General features: G+C 38.1%; 1 protein-coding gene across 10 annotated transcripts in view; it reads left to right on the top strand.

Annotated features, from left to right (window-relative positions):
- Positions 1-22012, top strand: part of INPP4B (inositol polyphosphate-4-phosphatase type II B) — a 347812-nt gene that overhangs the window by 86016 nt on the left and 239784 nt on the right. For all 10 annotated transcript variants that reach the window (XR_005819226.1, XM_040554780.1, XM_040554781.1 and 7 more), the window contains exon 3: positions 16565-16649. Coding sequence is in view for 9 of the 10 variants with exons in the window: in XM_040554780.1 (XP_040410714.1) it covers positions 16565-16649 (85 nt within the window). In the remaining variant the exon portion in view is untranslated. The remainder of the gene's footprint in view (positions 1-16564; positions 16650-22012) is intronic.

The raw sequence follows: 22012 nt of genomic DNA on the forward strand, positions 1-22012 counted from the left end.
AGGCTTTTCAGAAGATGAAAATGCACACAGGAAATGAAATAGGGCAAGATAGCTGAAGGCTGAATCCAGTCTTTATTTCTTCATAATCTAGTATGGTATTGCATTAACATCACTTGATGTTAGTGATTCATATTTGTAGAAACACTTGTAAAGTTTGTTCAGCTTTTATGGCAATCTTAAGTTAAAATGTAAGGTAGTCAATGTAAGAATGTGGCTGGAGGATCTTAGCAGCCTGGTGGCGTGAGAACATCAGTGCCATTTTGGATGCAAGGTGGGCTTCACTGTAGTCTCTGTCAGAGTTCAGTTATTTAAGGTCTACAGGCATGATGGTTGGCAGTGTCTGAGGACGGATAAACTGTGTGAAATCCTTTTTCAGCATGCTACATTCTGACAAGAAAAAAGGTTTTTTGAAAGCTGATTATTTTTAAAAAGAGGTAGAATCAGAATATAGCATGGAGTTTTAATTACAGGTAATCTAAATTCAAAGACTGATGCAAGAAGCTTTCTATTGGCACAAGTAACATCATTTGGGATTAATATATTTGGGGTAATTACTATAGCATAGCCAGCAACTACTAGCAAAACACTTGAAATAATGGATATGATATTGCTGCTTAATGTTCTTTGCCGCTTGCATGGATTAAACTCTGGATGCGTTTTAAGAAAGTATTTAGTGTGTGTCAGTTTAGGAACAGCACAAGAGGTTAAAAGTTAGCTCTAGTTCTCCTTTCTGATATATTGCATAGGGTAAGATGTTACTGAAAGCTGCTTCTCTTTTACTTCTTGCTTGTGTGAAAATTTTCTCTGTAGATGTTCTATGGTAAAGGCTTGAAGACAGATTTTGTGTATCCCTGGCTATAGTTACAAGAAAGATTAGATGAAGTGAGTCTAAGTTCTTTCTCCATTTCTTTTCTCAGAAATTGCTGCAGTTTTATCAGATCCTTAAACTGACTAATTACATCTAGGAGGTTAAAAATGCCTAAATTTCTAAAGTTAGTTTCTTCTCATTTGATTATTGATTTCTTTAAATTTGTTCTTAAAAATTTCTTAGATCCTTTGCTTGATTTTTTTTGTTTCCATTTTTATATATGGTTTCATGCTTACTGGTTTGAAGTTTCTTCATTTCTATCTAAAGTAACTGAACTCCTGTGGCTTAACAATGAATAAGTGTGAGTGTACACCCAACCCCACCCCTGCCTACAAATGCTACTGCCAACCACAGTACCAGTGCTCAATTTTGGCAAGGTGTGATGAGCTTTCTCCTTATCGTGGCTGTGTCTACTCCTTCCTTTGCTGCTGGTCTTTTCATGAACATCTATGCCCAGGGTCATTGTCTGTGGCTCTTGATATGCTGAGGAAGTCAAAATTTAGTTTGGCTGCGTGGTCACCGAACCTCACCTTTCCCAAGGTCTGCAACACTTGGGTGTATTGATCTGTACTTGCTATGCCACCACCCAGGGTGATGATAAGCTTGCTTCATGGAAGAAGATGGGATTCATGTCACTATCAAGTTTCTTCCTTACTTGTTAAGTATTAATAACAAGACTCAAGCAGGAGGAAAGCTGTTAATGATGACAGCATCTAAACAGAATTGCAGGTATCTTTCTCCACCCTTCCACACGTTGTTTCCAGACATCAGACATGGTTATCTAACTATTCGATGGTTCAGTTTGGATTTGAGTCCATGGCAATGTGACAAAAGTAACAATCAAGTCAGTCAAAGCTTCATACAAAACTTTTGGGTTGAGGACTTTGTTGGCAAGTGTAATGCTGCTCACTAAGCTTTATCCACCTTTTTGCCCCAAACTCTGAAAAAATGCTGTCTGAGGAGTTACTTGAGAAGATGTCTAGAAACAGGTCTCCAGAGGTCAAGTGCTCAGTGGGTAGGGAGCTGGTGGCTCCAGGCTTCCTCCTCTACAGGGATTTGGAACAAGACTGCAGAGTTAACAGTAAGGGGAGAAAAAGTAGCTGATTGTTGTTTTTTTTTTGTTGTTTTTTTTTCCTCCTCTCTTCCCCTCAAAATTCCCAAAGGGGATGAAATAGCTTGTATTCCCCCAAAGATGATCAGAAGGCCAGAACAGCTTTCCTATGAAGAAAGCCTGAGAGACCTGGGGATGTTTGGCCTGGAAAAGACTCTGGGGAGACCTCATTTAAGCTTTTCAATACTTAAAGGGGGCTTATAAAAAAAAAAGATGGAGCATCTTTTTATTCATGCAGACAGTGCTAGGACAAGAGGGAATAGTTTTAAACTAAAAGAGGGGAGACTTCGATTAGAGGTTAGCAGGAAATTCTTTCACTCACAGGGTGGTGAGGTCCTGGCACAGGTTTCCCAGAGAAGCTGTGGATTCCCCATCCCTGGAGGTGTTCAAGGCCAGGCTGGATGGGGCTTTGGGCAACCTGGTCTGGTGGGAGGTGTCCGTGCCCATGGCAGGGGGTTGGAACTGTGTGGTCTTTAAGGTCCCTTCCAACCCAAACCATTCTGTGACTCCTACTCTGAGCTGAGTTCAAAGAGGGAATACCAGACCAGAGCTGGGAATCTCATTCCTCTGGTCCCTTGCCATTACAGATGTGAGAGCACTCATGTCTGGATACTGCTTGGTGGGCTTTTAGTGGTGTTCAGCCAAGATGACTGAAAAGACACATGCAGTGCTGTTGCTGTTTGTACCATATTTTACCAGGTTGTTCACGAACTCAGGAGGTAGTCAAGTGTTGCTAGGGAAGGAGACAAAGCAGAATGGTTTCATTAATGGTGTGTATTCACTTCTAAACAATTAGCTGGTATGTTCTCCTCATGCCTTGTAGAATGTGACCATAGCATCTCAGTATGATAAACATACATCTTCTGTAATGCTTCTTAAAAGTTGTTGTTAGCTGCTGTGACGTTTACAGTAGTAGTAGTAATGATGGATGTTTTGGGTACTGAAGTCAATGTTTTAAGTGGTTTCATAGGGTTTCTATGCAGCAGAGTGTAAGAGAGTGCTATTTTTTAACGTGCTTTTATTTTATCATCCTGTAGATTGTTGGTTGCCCTTCATGTTATGTCATTTTGATCAGTTTCCTGGGGAGTATCAAATCATTCATTCAGTGTTTAAGGCACAGCAATTACAGTGAGCTGATATATGAAGCAATAAATCGCTTTTGAGGGTGATGAAATGCCAAAGCAGTGATGAGACCTACTGAAAAAGTGAACTGCTTGTATAAGTTTCTTGGGGAGCTTTTTTCTGTTTTGGTCTAGATAGAAAGTGAAGCAAGTGAGTAGAAACATGAAAAATCATATACAACTTATTTCACTCTGAGACTACTTCCCTTTGCTGCTTGCTTAGTCTCTAGTTTGCCTGTGGGCTGCTGCTGAAACTCCTTTTTGAAGAAATTTGGCAGCATGGAAAAGGAGGAATGTTATTGAAACCACAAAGGATCAAACGTGTAATGGTATGTCTTAGCAATGGGTATACGTATATTTGCAGGTGGACACTTCGTGTAATTGCAGTATTCTGTGCACGTATTTACATGTGTTGGCATGCAATTGGAAGTGTTAAAGAGACAAATGGGGTTATTGCTTATTTCAGTCTGTAAGGAAAAAATGCAATTGGTTGTCTTGAATTTGGGGGGGTGAGGGGTGAGTACCATAGCTGCAATTACACTCTAGGCATTTGTAATGTGTATTGGAAAGCTTTTGATTTGCTGTTTATGATCAGTGCTAAAAACATTAACGTCTAGGGCTTTTCCCTCTTCCCCTTACTGAGACCAGTAATTTACAGCTTCAAGTCAGAATGTGAAAACCAAATGAGGATTGAACTTGACTCTGAAAACTGTTTCAAAGCTGTTATGTTGCAATAAGCATTGACATTTCCAGAACGCTGTGCAGTTTCATCATCTTTAATCCAGTGCTTTCAGCTGCACCTTTCTTTTAATAACATCCATGAATGTATTTTAATTTTGCTCTGAAAATGCTTTTGGGAAAGTTAATTACTGTTATCTGTAATTGAGTATTTGAAATAATTGTTTCAGAAACTTGAAGCTGTCTTTTTATGACCAAAGAAGAATGAAAATGCAGAAGGGCAAGATAGAGGTTATTATATCCTACGTCTGCTCAGTAAGCATGCAGTAAAATCATAGTGGGATGCCAGTAAGCTTTTAGAATACTTAATGTACAGACTTGCAAGTGCAATATGAACTGCAATGTGAGAAGAAAAAAAAAAGGGGGGAAAAAAGAAGCATGAAAGGGTATTGAATTTATTCATCTGTCTCTTTAGCCGGTCTTTGCTCTAAAACCATATTCAAGTTGTTGATTCGTTACTTTTTTCCCAGGAAACATAAATTACTGGTTTTTCTTGAAATCACGTCTCACTTGTGGTGAGATAACTTTTACCTAAATCTGCATAGCATTTCATCAAATTTTCAGTGAATGTTTGTATGTATGTGTATATAGACACACGGTTTTATAAGCCAGCTGTGATTTCTTGTTTAGGCTACTCAAATGCATAGACTCTTTTGAGACTGTTTATGTATCATTATGTTGTAAATAAAGTTTTCCTTGAGGAAGATCTACTATAAAGTCTGCTAGAAATGGTGTCTCTGAATATGGTTGCGCAACATAAACTTTTGACACATTTGCTAGGTAAAAACATTACCTACAAATTAGGAGAGGGTAATTGTAGTAGTTGGATTTATGGTTTGTATCCAACCTCACATTTTCACAGACAAAAATGTAGGAATAGTTCTGTGCAGGAAATCTTTAGTGTTCTATAGGGCCCTTTTTGCACATTCAATATAGATGGGTTGTATACTTTGAGTATTTACAAATGTCTTCAAATGGTTTTACTGGAGCTTTCGCTTCGGTTTTCTTCGATGGTAGTTGTGGGCATAGAGCAATCTAGAAGATGGGCTGTTGTAGATGTTTATTTAAAGTAATTAAAAATTGTAATAAATTGTAGAAGCAGACATACTGGTGAATGCAATATGCTGAAGAAATCTACACATTAATTAAACAGAATGACTCATTTGCTCCGAAAGGTCCCTGAACCAGACCGTTTGAAGCTTGGAGGTGGTGTAGCGTAGCATGGTGGCATCGCTGCCATGTTCTTAAAGAATTCCCCAGTTAGGTGTTTGTTTGCTGTCCTAAACAGATACTGTATGAGATGGGCTTTTGTACAGATAGTCTAGTTTATTGCTGTATTCAAGCTTTTTCTTTTTTAATTTAGATGGGTGAGTTCTAACTTGATGTAAACATCGTTCTTCTGTTTAAGTAATCCAGTTAGGAAAACAACAGTTTGAATTTTTCTAAGACGCTAACATAATTGGAGCGATGAAAAATGTTTTTCTCTGGAAGGTAGCTAAGATTCCGAAATATTTGTCCTTGCCTGCTTTCTTTACTAGGGAATATTTTGAGTATGTGTGTACAATTCGAACAAATTTAGAAGCAAACTGAGACAATTATCTCTTCAGTGATGATAAAATTCTGACATTCATTCCATAAATAGTAGCTAAATATAGTTAGCCTTGTGAAATAGCCTGACTTTTTCCTCAATTCCACACGATGGAAGTTATAGAAAACCATGTTTTAAAAACAAATTCCTAACAGGCCAAATCCACTTCTGAAGACCAAACTTCTTATAGCCTTTTGAGTTGATTTTGGCTTATACCTCTGTGACTCCTTTTCATGTTTTTTCCTTCTGTATCCTTTAGTGGGTAAGACTTACTGCCCTCATCTGTTACTTATATAAAAGACTGTTCAGTGTAAGTGACCTTTAAACAGACTGGTGAAAACGAGCTACTGTGAAGACTGGTAGTGTTTTTACCTGTGGGGCAGGACAGACTTCTTGATTGTGAGATTCAAGCGAAATAACCAGGTCGGTGGGCAGTTGTCCAACAGAAGCTTGATATTGGGTATAAAAACCTGAATTACTTCATTCAAAGTGATCTACTAATTAAAGTTTGCATGTATGAAGTTGAATGCTTTAAGAAGACAGATGGCATGATTTCTTTTTTGTTAGGAGTGAGACTACCTGCGTTTTGAAACAATGCCTTGAATATTTGTGTTAGGAGTCCATGGAGGGTGTTTTAAGGCATGGTAGAGTGTGCTACTTGTGATTAATTTTAATGATCTATTTGATGCTTGTTTATAGCCAGCGCATGGTACTCAAGACACCAATTTTGTCACTATATTGAGAGTCATAAATTGTGCAGAAATAGTATTGAGGTGTAAATAAATATTCAGTGCCTGTTGATCACGTAATCAACAGGTAGTTTCTAGATAAGTGCATTTCTGTAAATTAATCTTAAAATGCCTTAATTTCTTTTTGCATCTGCTTTGCATGTAGAGTATGCCACTTAAATATTTGAGACTCTGGAAGGCTTATAGTAGCCTGTGTAGATGGATCTTTTCTGTTTTCATGATCTTATCTTCAAATAAGGAGTGCATAGCTGTAGTTTGCAGTTATGGGCTGGGGTTAAATTTTGTGCTGCTTTTTCAATATACTTGGATTTTTGTGAAGTGTAAAAAGACAAGATTGTATTTGCAGAGAGAGGGTGGCTGGGTCTTTAAACAGATAAAAGTTTGCTCTAATGTATTGACTGATTGCTATATGAAAATGACACTTCTTAGATGGGTGTCTTTGAAAACATTATTTGCACTGTATATAAAGTCACTAAATTTAGTTTGCATTGAAATGTGCCACGGTGTACCTGCTCCAACAAGTTAGCATGCTTCTTGCTCTCACATACTTACCTATTGATTTCTCTTTCCTACCTGCTAAAAACGCCTTTTAGAAAAATTCTGTCTGTGGGCTCATCATTCCTTTTTTTTCTGTGCGTGTTATTCTCAACAAGAATAGTGCTGTTGCATCTGTGGTGATGTGACAGCATAAGTAAGAGAAGATGGGTAGTTAGAGGCTATGCAGTCTATTAGACTGACTGCTGCAGCTGTCAAGTGACAAACTCTTGATCCACAAATGCCTTTGTTAAGGTCTGAAATCAAACGAGCAGTATTCCAACCTAAATAAAAGGTGAGTACAGTTGCACAGAGTTCAGGTAAATATGGATTAATTTCACCATCTTGGAAAGAAAAGGTAGCTCCCAGGAGGAGAGGGGTGAGAATAGGTGGAGTGCTCTTGGTGGAGGGGAAGGGGTGAGAGAGAAAGAGACGCGCCATTCAGAGCTGATGGAACGTGAGGAGCTGGCTGTGGAGGGAGAGATCATACAGAGCCCGTAATTTTTATTTTATGGCCCATTAGATGCATTTGGTATCTAGCAGAGTTATGAATTTTAGCTGTTATGTCAGTTTAGTTGCCTGTAAAACTGCAGTCTCTGTTCCAGAGCTCCTGTTTGGGAAGTGGTTTGTTGGTTTCCCTTGAGGATGGCCTGAGAGATTAGAGATGAAGCAACTGTTTTATGAGAAGTGTTTCTCCAGTGATATCTGGCTATTTTTGTCCTGAATCGATTGTCTGCGTGAATTTACTTCTTTCTTCATGTTTCTCTGTGCTTAGTTACTGTTCTTTCAAATAACCTTAAAATACAAATACATGATGTTCAAATAAATCTAGATGCTTCTTTGAACTATTTTTTTCTAACATTTTAAAGCCAATTTCATTGTGTATTAAAAGTGGGATGGACATGATACTTGTGAAATGCCACCTTTTAATTTGATGCTTAACTGAATAAAAATAATTTTCTTGATGCTTACAAGGTTTGTCTTCTAGTTTCTAAGCACTTAACTTCAACAATTTGTCACCTGAATACTTCACTAGCTCCTCTTTAGTTAGAGAGTTCTTAAGACATAATCCTGAAGATCAGAAAGTCAATACCATGTTTGAAATAAAACTATCTTGTTAATCAGTAGAGAAGGCAGGTGGCTTTTCCTTTTTTTTTCAACTTGCAGTGGTAAGGTTATGAAAGCTTTCATTTTATGGTGTATGATATAAGAGCTTTCCAAATTTTAAGCGCTTGTAACCTAGATGGTTTGATGCCTTTGGGTGCTCACACACGAATTGCTCACTTTGCCTTTTATGTCCAGTGACTTATTGGTTGTCAGAGAAGATGAGAAGGAAAGTTGCTCTGGGAGAATTTTTTTTTGTATTTCCCGTGGCCTTAACAGGTTTGGGCTTCTGTGTGGTGTAGTTTTCTGCTGTTGGTTGTTTTGCTTGTCCTCACACACAAAATACAGAATGTATGCATTTGAAATATCAAGGGCTTAATGTTGCTATTGTAAAGAACAGAGGTGTACTGGGTCAGCGTAAAGGCAGAGCAGTGTTTTGGCGTTCCTGCTTATGGCCCTTTCAGCCTGAGAGAACATGGAGAAAAGGAGGAAGTAAAATAGATGGTTTAAAATAAAAGGCATTGAAAGGGCTTATTTTACTTGGTTGTCTGTGTAGAAGTTGGAATTTATTGCAGTTGGGCAAGGACTACCTGGAGACGATTTTTAGGCCTCCTTGTAATTCTTTTGGTCCTTGTAGGGACTATAGCTAGTCACACAGCACCAGTCTCTTAGCACACTGAGTCATGAGCATCTTGAAAAATAGTGTTTGCTTCTTTCAGAAGTACTGTGCTCAGAAGTCTAAAGCTTGGGGGTAAAAATGATAGCTCGCTTTCAAATAGAAGTGAGCATCATTATGATGGATCCAAAGAATAAGAGGAGCAGGGTTTATCTTAATAATACATATATTGGATATATTAGCACTTATAAGTTACAGTATTCAAAACCTTAAATTTTTGCAATTGGTTTTATTTTGTTTATTCTAACACAAAAAAGAAAAGCTGATAGCATATCCTTGTGAAAACTATGCTAGGGTACATGGAAAATAAGGTGATTGGCAACAGCCAACATGGCTTCAATAAAGGCAGATAGCACCTGACAAATCTGGTGGCCTTCTACAATGGCATTACAGCATTGGCGGATAGGGGAAGAACAACTGACATCATCTAACTGTGCTTGTGCAAAGCATTTGACACTGTTCTCCATGACATCCTTGTCTATAAATTGGGAAGATGGCCTTAGATGATCAGCTGTGGTTCTGCTTAAGTCGGGTGTTGAGAGTTGTTGGGAAAAGAGAAGAAATCGTCACTCAGTCTCTATGAACACTGAAGATCTACCATGTAGTTCAGTTCCACTCATAGCACATAAAGTAGATGGGGAAGTTTCAGAGAAGGGCTATTAGGGTCATCAGTACAAGGAATGATCAAGATGCAATTCTTCAGCCTGGAGAAGAGGTAAGGAAGATGGTCTGTGATAGCAATATCCAAAATCATGAACAACTTGAAGGAGATGAGCATTAATGGTTTATCGGCTATTCTAGTGCAAGAACTTGGGATGTTAAGAGAAGTCAGTAGGAACCAGTTTGCAAGCAAAAGAAAGTGATTTTTCATGGAACAGGTAGTGGAAGTACTGGAGTTCCTTACCACGAGATGCTGTGGGTAGTACAAGTAGGCATGCGTTTGAAAATATATGGGGCTCTTTGAAGACAGAGGTGTGCCATTGAGAGTTAGCAAGTAGAGAACACATCTGAGAGGGTAAAAAACACTGGTGTGAAAAGAGAGTACATCCAAACCTTTCAAATGGGTACCTGGAACTTGGTTTTTGGGTGGGGAGAGTCATTGTAGAAGATGATGATCCCTTCTTTGTCCTTAATAGTAAAGATACAAAACTATTACCAATTGTTTTATTCATCAAGGTCTGTATCAATGTTCTTAAAATCTTGCTTGGCAGGGTTTGCTGGAGGAATAACAGATCTATATTAGTGGTCCATTTTCCGCTGAGATCAGGTCAGGCCTGGCTGCTGATGCTTGAAACATCTGTATTTTTGCACTTACTGTATGCTCAAGTCAAATAGCCAGAAATGTCCTAACATTAAATATGATGTTTCTTTTCACTGGGTCTTGTCAGCACAGTATTGTTTAGGCTGAACTTGGTACTGAATAGAAATGACTAAATAAAGGTTGTTAACCATTCAGGTAGGAGTTCTGTTCTCATGTAGGGAATGCTACGAATGCATCCACTGCTATTTTTAAAATGTTTTTATATAGTTTACTCACGGCTGGAAGTTGTTATTTAAGGGTGTAATCATAATATGGTGGCTGTCAATAAAGGTAGTGCTAGGAAACTTATGCATGTTATGTATCAAGACAATGTCATCCTCTGTTATTCCGTTGTACCGAAATGAGTAAAACACGTCAGTTCTTGAACACCTGAGTTAATTTTTTGCCTCTATCAGAAAATTCCTCCCTGTGGAGGGGTTGGGGATCTTTAATCTTTCCCACTCCTTGGGCTCCCTGAAGGAAGGGTGTGATTCATCTCATTAGCTGTTTCATCTGAGCTTTTTTTTTTTTTAATGGGAGAGATGGACCCATGGGTCAAATGGACCAGGAGGCTTCACTTGTATCTCTTTGAAGCATGCAGTCTTACCACTTCAAGATTTAACTAGTTTTGACCCTTAAAAAATAGGAGTTTGGGTTAAAATCACACATCTTAAAAAACAAAAACAAAACAAAAAAAAACACACACACACAAAAAAAAAAACACCACCAAGAGGAAAAATCTTCTTTGGGAACCTTGTGGCTTTGAATGGTTAGGTTCTGCCTCAAGCTCTCCTCCTGCAGGAAGGCTGAGATTGATAATAAAAGCTTGTGATATTGTGCCTTCAGGAACTGGGAAGTACTGAAAGTTATGGCAGATACTGTGAACTTACAATAAAATGGTGAGAGTTGGCAGATGTGGCAAGAAACATCCTTTACTGTTGACCTTTAAATATGCTAAGTTAATGCCTTTTACAAATGCACAATACTTGTAGCAGTAACGTTTTGGTATTCTGCCTTCCTTACCCTTCTGGTACTGCTAAAACTGGTAAAAGCTGTAATTAAGCTGTCAATACCTTATTTTAAAGTACAGTTAACATTCTTATTCTAGGCTATTTTTGAAGTAAAAGATATTATATTGGGAACTGAGCCAGTGATTAATAACACTTTTCTTTCTTTCTTTCAAAGACAGCCAAAAAGTGTAAAACAAAGGGGGAAACAAATTTTTTTTTAAGTGTGTTATCTGAGGTGTGTGTTGTGATATGGCCCTGGAGTCTTGCACCAAAATAGAACTTTTTGGAAAACATAACTAATTCTCATCTGAGTTGTATATAATTAACTGTTAGGTAAGAAGGGTAATTTGAGATTCTTTCAAGCTGTGTGTAGAATGTAGAAAGTGTTTAGCTTTGATTTCTTTTTTTTAATTAAGCATATGCATAATAAACAGTGAATAAGGGGTGTAAATGGAGGCAATGTGTTTGTACATTATTAACGCATTTCAAAACAAAAAAAAAAAAGGTGAACTATTCATGTTTGTTACAGGTAATAGATTATTAAAAGTACTTGTTTGTTCTGCAGGATTCGTTTAGTGACGTAAGTCAGCAGCATTTTCTGGAGTGAATGTAGATTAGTGCTGTTATTGTCAGCATGAAGTTAGTGTCTAGTGGCATTACATGATGGATTAATCACAGTGGTTAGGGCATTTTTTGAAAATGATGATTTGAGTCTTTCAATGAACTGACAGTTTGTAAAGATGGCTGCATCTTACCTTATCACACAGCTTGGGTCATGGGCTTTGTAATGGGCTGGGAATGTTAATGTGGCAGAAGAAGATGTAACACAAAAGATTTCAGATTGTTGGAGTGTTGCAGTGAATACTGTTTGCTAGCATATAAAGGGGGATTTTTAATTTTACAAGTTATATGCTTGCTTGTGTTTTACAGTCATTTGTTAATACCTCAAAGCTCGAACACTGAATTTTAGTCTTTTTGGTAATGGGCATATCACTGTAGAATTAAATTGTACCTGTCTATTTTAAGACGATTAGCTTTTCTATTTGTGAATGAAATTACCCTGGTAAAGCTCGTTGCTTTTTTCTGCTAGTTCATGTATATAAGCTATGCTTTAACTGCAGAATGATGAACCTTATTTGTGCTGACACTGAAACAGCAAATGCAGGAGGTAATACTTAGTCAAAAGCCTGACCTGAGTGCATTCATGTTAGTGAGCTAGTATCAACCTGACTAGTTTATTTGCCAACACTGAAGTTACAAAACCTGAGGATCAGAGGCAAGTTGTACACCTAATGCTGTTACAAATTTGTTGCTGTTGTATCGGAGTTGGTTCATTGAACGTTAGGTCATGATTGCCATTGGGTTGCAGTCAGACCTTTGGTGCACTGCAGGTGTGCCAAGAGATAGAGGCTGTGTCATCATCCCTGTTAGCCGTCTTCTAGTTCTCCTCCTGCAAAGTCAGCCTTCGTTAAGCATCTGAGGACACTGAGATTTTCGGAGCTGGGTTTGCGCAGGCAGCTGTGTAGGTCCGTGATGGAACCTGGGGAGAGTCCCTAATGAGGAGTGGGTGCTTCACTTTGCTCTTCCTCCTGCAAGTTCATCACTTAGCCTGTAAATCACTGTAAGCAGCCTTGTGGGTGCCTGAATGCCTGGTCTTTCAGGTCCCCTCAGAGAGCAGCTCTTCCTCTGTGGCTTCCAGTGAAAGCATTAGGTGTGGTAGAGTACTGGTGGTCAGTCCTGTGCAGTTAAGGTTTCACTGAGCTTTGCAGACAGCCAGTGTCTGGTGGACAGTGATGACTGCAGCTTGGGGGAAGACACGGTAAGGGTTCAAAATGAATTTCAGAAACTTCACCTGCTGCTACCGATTCCTCTCTTGAAAATACTTTCTTAAATAACTAGTAAGAATTAAAAACAATTATCAGCATTTAGGTTTTTAATTTTTTGTCCCTAATATTGTCTCTTGTGTTACTTCTGAGTGACAGCAACTGTATCCATTTTAATTTTGTTACTTTTCCATAAAACTTAGACCTAAACTTGTTTTCATCACAGGACCATTAATAAACGAGGGTAGAAAATAACTGTTTTGAAGTTGGCAAAAAATAGTTCGGTTTATCCGAAAGTCTGAAGTTTTAAGTAGAGATCCTTGTATTTTTTGTATGATTTCTTCTCATTCCCTCCTTACCCCACAACCTTCTCTTCTCCACCCTTGATAATGGAGGCTTTTCAAAATGTATTATTAGAAGGGTTTGTACTTTCTGTAGTGTTTGTTTCTGTCCCACAGTGTTGTCGTTTTACTTTTCTACTTGCTGTTTGACACGGAGCAAATGCTTGGGATGTCACTTCTAATTTTAACCATTGTTTCAGTTCTCTACTCAATATAGCAAACAGGTTTTCTTTTTCCCTGCAGCAACAAATCTCCTATTGTAAAATCTCCTATTGTAGAACCCTTTCATATTAACACGCTTCCGCTCCCCCTCCATGATGCATCGAGACAAATGTACAGGAACACAGACAGAGCTCAGACTTGCCACTGTTTGACAGTTACAAGTCTCCTAGTGCTTTCATTTTTTTTGGAAAGCTTTTTCACCCCCAATTCAGAGAAAAAATGGAAATCTGCAATGACATAGTTACAAATGCAAGTTACAATGTACATTGCAAATTCAGTGTGCATAGTTGGAAGCAATTGGAAGCTGTACTGTTGTAGCTTCAACTACTGTGTGTCGTCTTTGCTACTTCAAGAATATATTTTCAGTTTTGTGCTTTTTAACTGCAAAAATGCTCTAGATATGAATATGCAGTTAGCAAACACCTGCTCATATGTTTCAGTATGGTTATCTTTTATTTCAGTACTAGCTGTGGAAATGGTCAGGTGTCTTCACTGGTCTGATTCAAAACTCACAGCAGACACAGCTGATAGCGGAGGTATTACTTTGGATTTACAACAGCATCCTGATAGCAAAGCTTGGCCCGTCATTTAGCTAAGCGAATAGAAAGATATGGTCTCTGCTCATTCTAGGGTTTGGGCACTGTTCTACTGTAGCAACATTACTTGGATATTTTAAACTAGGATATTTCTACTTATATTTATGAATCATTTCTTTTCCTATTCAAGTCACTGTTTTAAAACAATTTACTGATTGTTTTTGCTGCCTGTGGACTTGGTATGTATCCCAAAAAAGGAAAAGTGAATTAACAGTTAGTCCAAATAAACTCATATTATGTACTTAGAGCAAGAGAAATTTGGGGTCCCTTTAGATACTGATAAACAAAGCTGATCTCTGAGATATGCATAATGGATCCCTTGATTGCAATTTTTCATTTCATTTATAGATAAATTTCCCATTGGCTTTTGTGTGCCAGATAGAGTATAACTTATCTAAATGATAAAAAAAAAGTCTGTAATAATAGTAATTCTGAAGATCTTTTTCTTCAGCTTTGTGTCAAGATGTGGGAGATGTTTTGCAGCAGCATGTGCTTTCTCTTCTGGCAGTCTTATGCTCTTTTCATCTTTTCTTGTTTCCCTTCTTGTTCCCTTACATGTATAGAAAAAGTAACAGCACATCCTCTGATCACAGTACTCAATTGTGTATCTTGGAAGAGCATATAAATTCATTTGAAGTTGCAGTGTTATTTCATTCCAGCTTGCATTGGTGTATGGCATGGAGTAATTCGTCTCTGAAAAGGCCTTTGTACTGCAGTATCTGCCATCTCAAAATGCAGGAAGCTTGAAATACTCTGCACCTTCCTTTCTTGTGTTTGTAGCTCTTGTTGTATGTCATCTGAACCGTCTTCTTGCGCTGCAGTGTGAGACAAACGCTGCTGATTGAAACTCTTGTTAATTATTTGATACTTCTTCTTGCTACCCAGATGCCATTTTTTTCCTATGTACACTTTTCTTTACAAATCCAAAAATCAGCTCTGTTAGTTTTAGCAACTAGAGCCAGCTACAGGGAAGGTGCAGTTGCTTTATTCCAGGCCTTTTTGTATACCTGACTCCTCTGAGAGCCATGCAACAGGGAGTTGCTTTTCTTTATATAGCGAGAGTCTTCAATTTACTGCAGATTACTGCAGATCTATGGTTTGGAGGAAATGTGAAATCTAGGGAGTTATCACGTTTGCTTGTTTGAGCTGTGGGACGTGAATATTAGCAGAGGAACCATTTTCTCTAGGTATGTAGTGGGGCAAAGCTGTTAGAGTTGATGTGAATATTTTTTTTGGATAGAAACTGGGTACAAGTCTTTACTATGTTTACAGTTGAGTGTTAAATTGACTCAGACCTCTGTTAGCTTCTGAAATAAAACCTTTCTTTAGGTTGTTTTTTGCTAAAAGATTGCCACCTCTTAAAGGAATTGGGCTGCGTTATCCACTTATCTAGGGACAATCAGAGTGGAGACAATATTGGTCTTCATATCTCGCTTCAAAATCTGAAGAGTTGAAATAGTCATCAGCATTCTTGTGGTGGAAAGCTATTCCTAGTTAGTTTGCTGTTCTGTTTTAGAACTATTATTGCTTATTTTCTCAGGATGGATTTAGCTGCTTCTCATAAGGGCTTTAAGATGTTGATCTTGTATTTTACTTTCCCTGATAAGAAGCTTGAAGAATACCTCATTTGACAGCACTTGAAAATCATGTCTGCGTTACCATATATGCTCAATTTTTTGGATTCTATAAATAAAAAAAGTTCTCAACACAGCACTTGTGTGTCTTCAAAAACTCACTATGCCTGTTTGATTACTTTCCCCTCTTTTTTTCCTCTAAATGATCTATTAAGACTAAAGTTCATCTAATGAACTTTTTTTTTTTTACAAAGTCATTCGTTAGGCATCAAATGTGTGGAACTCAAATTCAGGCTTCTGGTGAAATCAGTGTAGAATGAGAAATTTTTCATTGTTAGAGACAGCTGGAGTAAAGAAATACTCGAAGAAGGAATGTTAAAGGAAAACCTAAGTTTGTTCCTGTAGAATCTCACTGAATTAGACAATGAGCTCTGTGACTTGTTGGCATCCTGCAGTGAGAAAGCGAGTGGGTGCATGTTCTAGTGGTTATTTATTACCAGATGTTAGGGATAAAAAAAAAAATGGATAATAAAAATTTTAAGGGAAAGAAAAGATTAATTCTGAGGGAGTGATGGATTGCTTCATTCTTCTTGAAAAATGAGTCAGTCTCACTAAACTAAAAGAAGAGGCTTCGTCTTGTCTGCAGAGCACTTACCAGAACTGATACTGGTGACTTGTGTCGTATTACAGTCTGCAGTAGGCCCGTATCACTTAATGCAATTTGAATTGCATAGCCAGACATAACATTCAAAGTTTTAAATTATGATAAAGAAATCCTTTTAAAATGAAAATTAAGTAGAAATGCCTATTGGAAGATCACGTTTTCTTTGCTTGAAAATATTCTACTATAGAAGCCAACTTTTCATTCAGCATTAGTAGTAAATATGGAAGTCGGGATTAGATGGGTTTACCTGATTTGCTTAGGAATGAGGTGGCACCTAAACCTATGCAATGAAAAAAAACTGTCAAGGTCTTTTTTCTTAGTTTCCGTTGTGGCCTTTTCCAGCAGTTCATTCCTGTTAAAGCTCATTGAACTGAAGTAGGGTAGCACAGGTACGTAATTAAAGCAAGCCTGTATCCATCTGCCTAGTGACTATTCTGCTTCGTTGCTTTTTTATCGACACGCTGTGCTGGCGGCAAACAGCCAAACAGAAGGACTTCCCTGTCAGGTTCCAAATCCTAATGTTTTGTCATCTTTATGTCTCACAGAGTTCTGAAGCCTCCGAAGTGGTAATCCTGGAGCGGTGCTGGGTTGTGGAGTTCAGAAGTAAAACAGATGTTTCAATAATTCTCAGTAAGTAAGACACAGCTCAGTATGTTCAGTGTGGATTTTTTATTTTTGTCAACAAAACCAATGAAAAAGCAACCACCCAGACACTGAAACTTTGCCATAAACTTAGCTGAAATCTGTCCCATTGTCTGTTAATGATGTGTACATCTAAATATTGCTTGTCTCTGAATTCATGCCTGACAAGAAAATTCTAAAAGCTGTATTTTTACTTTTTCTAAAATAAAGTGAAAGTAATAGTCTTCCTCTGACAAGAAGTTTGATGTTTTGGTTTATTAGGTATTATGTAGAACATGGATTTTATGTTGATACACGTTTAATTCATTGTATTCCTAAATGATTTGTTATTGCTAACTTCCCTATTAATTTACGGTTTCCTTTTTTTCTAATCTCCTATCAAGCTTTCATTCGTTGAATTGAAACAGGAAAAAAATATTATTTCATAGAAATCACAATCATAATTTCAGTGTGAAGATTTTCATTTGGAGAAAATGCTGACGTAGGGTTTTCTCTGCAGGAACAACTGAAATAACCATTGTGTATAAAATTTTTTCATGAAGTGGAATCTTTCCAATACCACTACAGAGTATAACTCTTTAGATGAATTTGGTATTTTCACTTAGCTTTGATTTAAGAGGTTTACAAAAACAAGCAAGTTTTCCCTACCCAAATCTAAATGTCAAGGGGTGTTTTTCCGTTGTTCTTGTTTTTTGAATTGCACCGAATATGTTTTCTTACAGTTGAAACAGTCACCTACTGAAGTGATTCTTAGTGCTTGGTTATGTTTGAGAAGGCAGTGACATAAAGTGTGCTCATTGTCTTTTATCCTATAAAAAGACAGTGTAAAAAAATATAAAAACTATAAGACTATAAAAAACAGATAGTGTTTTGAGGAATAGGTCCAGTTCTGCATCTTGAGTAATGGAATTAAGTCTTAGGTCTTTCTAGATTTGGAAGCACTACTTTGCCTAATCAATAGCTGAATGATTACTGCTGACTCTCAAATCGAGGCTTTTCTAATTCTGCGTTTATTGATTCTAAGTCATTAATTGGAATCATTGACTTTATGAGGTGGTGATGTTACAATTTGGGTATGAATACAGTCATGTCGGTTCCCTTTTGGTGCTTTTTTTACAGTGCTTTAACATAATGTTGTTATACCAAGAACTCAGTTTTAATTACTGACAAGGTTCTTTTAATTGGCTTTGAAGCCTGCAAACAGGCTGGTTTCTATGGCAGTGAGACTGGCAGATTTTAAGTCCAAACACAGGAGAAGCAGACAACTCTGTACTGAGTAAGCACTTGAGACTGCCTGTGGAAGAAAATGTGACTGGGAATATGTATGGAGGAAGAAATGTACTTCCATAGTTAGGAACAGAAGTTATCTTTATTAGAAAGTCTGTGTCTCCAGTGAGAGTTTGAGGGTCAGTAGTGTAGCTAGAAGTAAGGGTGGCATATCAAACCAGTGTTTAAAAAATGTTTTAAAGGAGAAAAGAGGAAAAAGCACGGAAAACTAAAGGTGTGCAGAGCTGTGAAATGATGGTGAATACCTGGAGTGTGACTAAAGGAATACAACAAAAGATAGAGCAAGAGACAGGTAGAGAAGAAACAGATTTCAAACTTGGCAGTTTCATGTGTTGGAGAACATCGGCAAGAGGCTGGCAGATGATTGATTCAATTGGAAAAGAGAAAGCAAGCAAGGTATGTGAGGTATTTCAACAAAACTGAAGAGGAATGAAGATAGTGTACTGTGTACTGAGTAAGAGTAGCGTACTAAAGGAAGTGAAATAATATTCTGTGTACAGTAGGGCAAAAACACAATTCACAAGACAAAAGGGGGGAAAAGATACTCAAGAATGAAGAGGTCTTCATCACTACGGGGCTTTTGTCATGGAAAAACTAGCTGCCTTGTTACTACCTGATCATTGAGATATCAGTTGACTACTGAGAGCCAAATAAAACAAGCTGTAAAATGTGTATGTGGGGCTTGAAACGTTTTGGGTAGAAGCAGGATAGGAGAACTTACCTGCTCACTATGACAAATTCCTGTTGGAAAAGGCCAAGGGCAGCTATGGCAGTACACAACCAAAGCTCAAGATAAAGGTGGCTGAGTTCATCCATGAAACATAACTTTTGCAGCGAGGAAGGGACAGATTGCAAGATAAAGAAAATCAGTGGGTGGTTCAGGTTCAGGCTTCAAACTGTGAGGGGTGTTTTGGAATGAGCTTCCGGCTGACTGTCTCCATCTTTCTCTGAGTAGTAGGCTAAATCCTCACTGGATAGTGAGAAATGGAGTCTGAATCAGATATGTAAGAAGATAACGTAATATATGACAGCAGTGTAAACACAAGAGGGAAAAAGAAGGAAATTTTCATGCAATATTCAGTTATGCTGTGGAGCTGATTGCCTCAGTGTTGTGTTCACTGAAATGTAAGTAGAGTACAAAGGAGGTCAGGCAGTTGTAGTGGATAGATCTGTGTAAGCACTTTAAGCATAGTGCTCCCAAAGCTGTCTAACTAAAAACATTTTTAAGTGAAACATTCAAGGAAACAAAGATTTGTTAGGTGAAACATCATTCTGTATTGGCTGGTTTCTCGTATGCCCTTATAACATTGACTAGCTGCTATTAACGGAGCAGGTCAGACTGACATTAGGTGCATCTGATTTTAAAGCTCACGAGGGTTCACATGAGTGTGATTCAGTTCTGAAATCCAGAAAAGTGCGATAGGCAGAGTATTTCAGCAATTTTATTCAAAAAGGTCTTAAACCTGGAAACTGCTGCTGTGAACTGAAAGGTTTGAGCAATGCATCGTTAACTTCCTCAGCTCCAGTTCTCCTGAATAACCGCAGCGGTCACATCTGACAATACAGAGAAGCATCATAGCCTCATCCAACACTGAAATATTTCTCTAAATTATTACAATTACATATTCCTTTCTTCCTCTGGACCTTGGAAGCCCTGTTAAAGGTGGCTTATGTGGCAAGGTGCTGGCAGCAGCAGGGGGCTGCAGAGGTGGTCCTTGTGAGGAGGGGCTGGGCCTACCCTGTGACAGTTCCAGCCTGCTCCAGTGGCAGCACCACAGGGTGGAGGAGGTATTTCCCTGCAGCCCATGGAGAGACCAGGCTGTAGTGAGGAAAATGTTGGTAGTTTTTGGTCACACTTATATTTCTCTTGAATAGGGTGACTGGAGCTGTGTGGCTGGATGCTTGAATCTCTCCCAAGAGCAATCTGAAGTTGAGCTGTTGTTGTATGGAGCCTCATGTTACTTACATGGTGTGGATGTGAGCCGTCTCTGTGGGCCTCCTTCCCTTCATGTGGTACAATAAAAATTTGGGAATGAACCCAAGAGACACAGGCACAAGGAAATGAAATTGGATGTGAGAGACTACATTCAGGGACTGCATTTTCTTGATCTGTCAATCTCTTCAGTTTTTCAGGGTAAGAACTTTCTCTAGGACTGTATCAATTTTATTGTTGTGTGCGCTTTCTTGGTGAGAACTAGGGAAGCAAGAGCTCTGACGTGCAGGTAGGGCTGGTGAGGCATGGTGAGGAAGGAGGGAAGATAGGAAGATGACCGAGTTCTTGATGCAAGGTCATAGGTACCTACAATGTTTTGCAGGGTGTCAGGTGAAAGGTCCACGTGTAGGAATAACCCCTAGATGGCAAGCATTCCCTTTGTGAGTAGTATGTAACCCAAAAAGCCTGGAATTTTTTGCTTCTTTCAGTGGTAGTGGTTTGGAAAGGCAGGTCAGTATCACTCCATTGTTTTGAGATGTGGTAACTGAGGAATACATTAGTTACTCTTGCAGACTTGGGTAGAGAATGAAGGTCCTTGAATCCTGCCGTATTGAAGGTGGATTGATGGTTCAGCCAGGGGTGTGATACACCCTATTTTTCAAAAGTAGTCTACTACTAAGCAAAGGCTGTAGTGTATGCTGCAGGACTTCTGTTCAGTGCTGTTAAGGATACCATTGGGGTGCTTAAATATTTGTGTGGCCTGCCTGGCTTTCAGTGTAGGTGTGGTGGTTAATTAATTCAAGGAAAGGGCATGTGTGAAAGCCTGCTGGAACTGAAAGAAAGGAAGTATTATAGTGCGGTAGTCAACCTGGGAAAACAAAGTTTTCTATCATGTTGTATTTATATCAAATACCTCAGTCGTTTTTGTGAACTTCTATGGGGACTTAAATGAAGATTATAATGGTAACTTACAAAAGTTTATTCCAGATTCGCAAAATAAAAAAATTAAATAAACCCAACCACTGAAGATAAAATTCTTAATTAAATTCTTTATCTTTGATTGAGAATTGAACTTTCAAAGGAAGATTAATGTAGAATCACGAGTAACCGTGGGATGATTTCATCAATACTAATTTGAACATGAAATGCATCAGCATATAGAATTCAGTCAGCTTTGTGAATTAAAAGCCTCTGATGTCTGTATTAGAAATATCCTGCAGATATAATTTAGGTATCAAAGCTTCATTCTGCTTTTTTTACAGAATTATGGTGGTTAGCTGCGATGGTGCTTTATATTTTAGAGTGACAGTGGTTCATTGATATTTCCAACCATTTACCAATGCTGAGGTAGCAGTTGAGAATCGGTTTTTAGTAGTATGTGTGAACGGAGAGAGAACCTTTAACCTTTTTTGAACTCTCCAACTTTGCATATTGGTGTAGGAGGGGGAAAAAAGTGATTCCCTAGAAGATGAGGGGCTGTTATCACGAACACTGACCATGTGCTTTTTACATCTTTTTTTTTTTTACTCAAATACTGCCAGCAATTTCTGTTGTACTGTTCAACATGATTTTATGCTTACAGCTCTCCTTAATGAAAATAAAGCAAACCATACTGTATCTTCCTGTCACTTTTACATATTTAATAACTTAAGTCAATAAGGCCTTCCTAAGAGAAAGAAAAAAAAAAAGCCAAATGAAAAAGCTTCAGTGAAGAGCGTTTCTCCCTACCCCTTAGAAGTGTGTGTATATATATGTATTATTTTTAGAAGTCTGTCTATTAAACTGCAGTCTTCTGAAAGACAAGGGTTGATTCCAGTAACTGTCTATGCTTTTTTTGAGACAGTTATTTACTTCAGGTTTCAGAGAAATCCAGGTTTTTGTTGAAGGTTTTATTAAAATGAAAAGGGACTCAAGTAAGATTTTTAACAAGAGAGTTGTTAGTGTTTTTAAAACAACTGAAATATCGAAGTAGTTGTGGAGGAAAGAGGCAGTTGGTACTGTTGAGGTGAAAAACCTTTTAAATGTAAGTATTATTACAAAGTAACTATGACAACAAGAAGTTATTTTAAGATGATGGAACTAATACCAAAATACACTTATGACTTTAGATGTCTGGGTTAGAGTAGGAGAG

This window comes from Cygnus olor, chromosome 4 (assembly GCF_009769625.2).
Source record: "Cygnus olor isolate bCygOlo1 chromosome 4, bCygOlo1.pri.v2, whole genome shotgun sequence".
NCBI lineage: Eukaryota > Metazoa > Chordata > Aves > Anseriformes > Anatidae > Cygnus > Cygnus olor.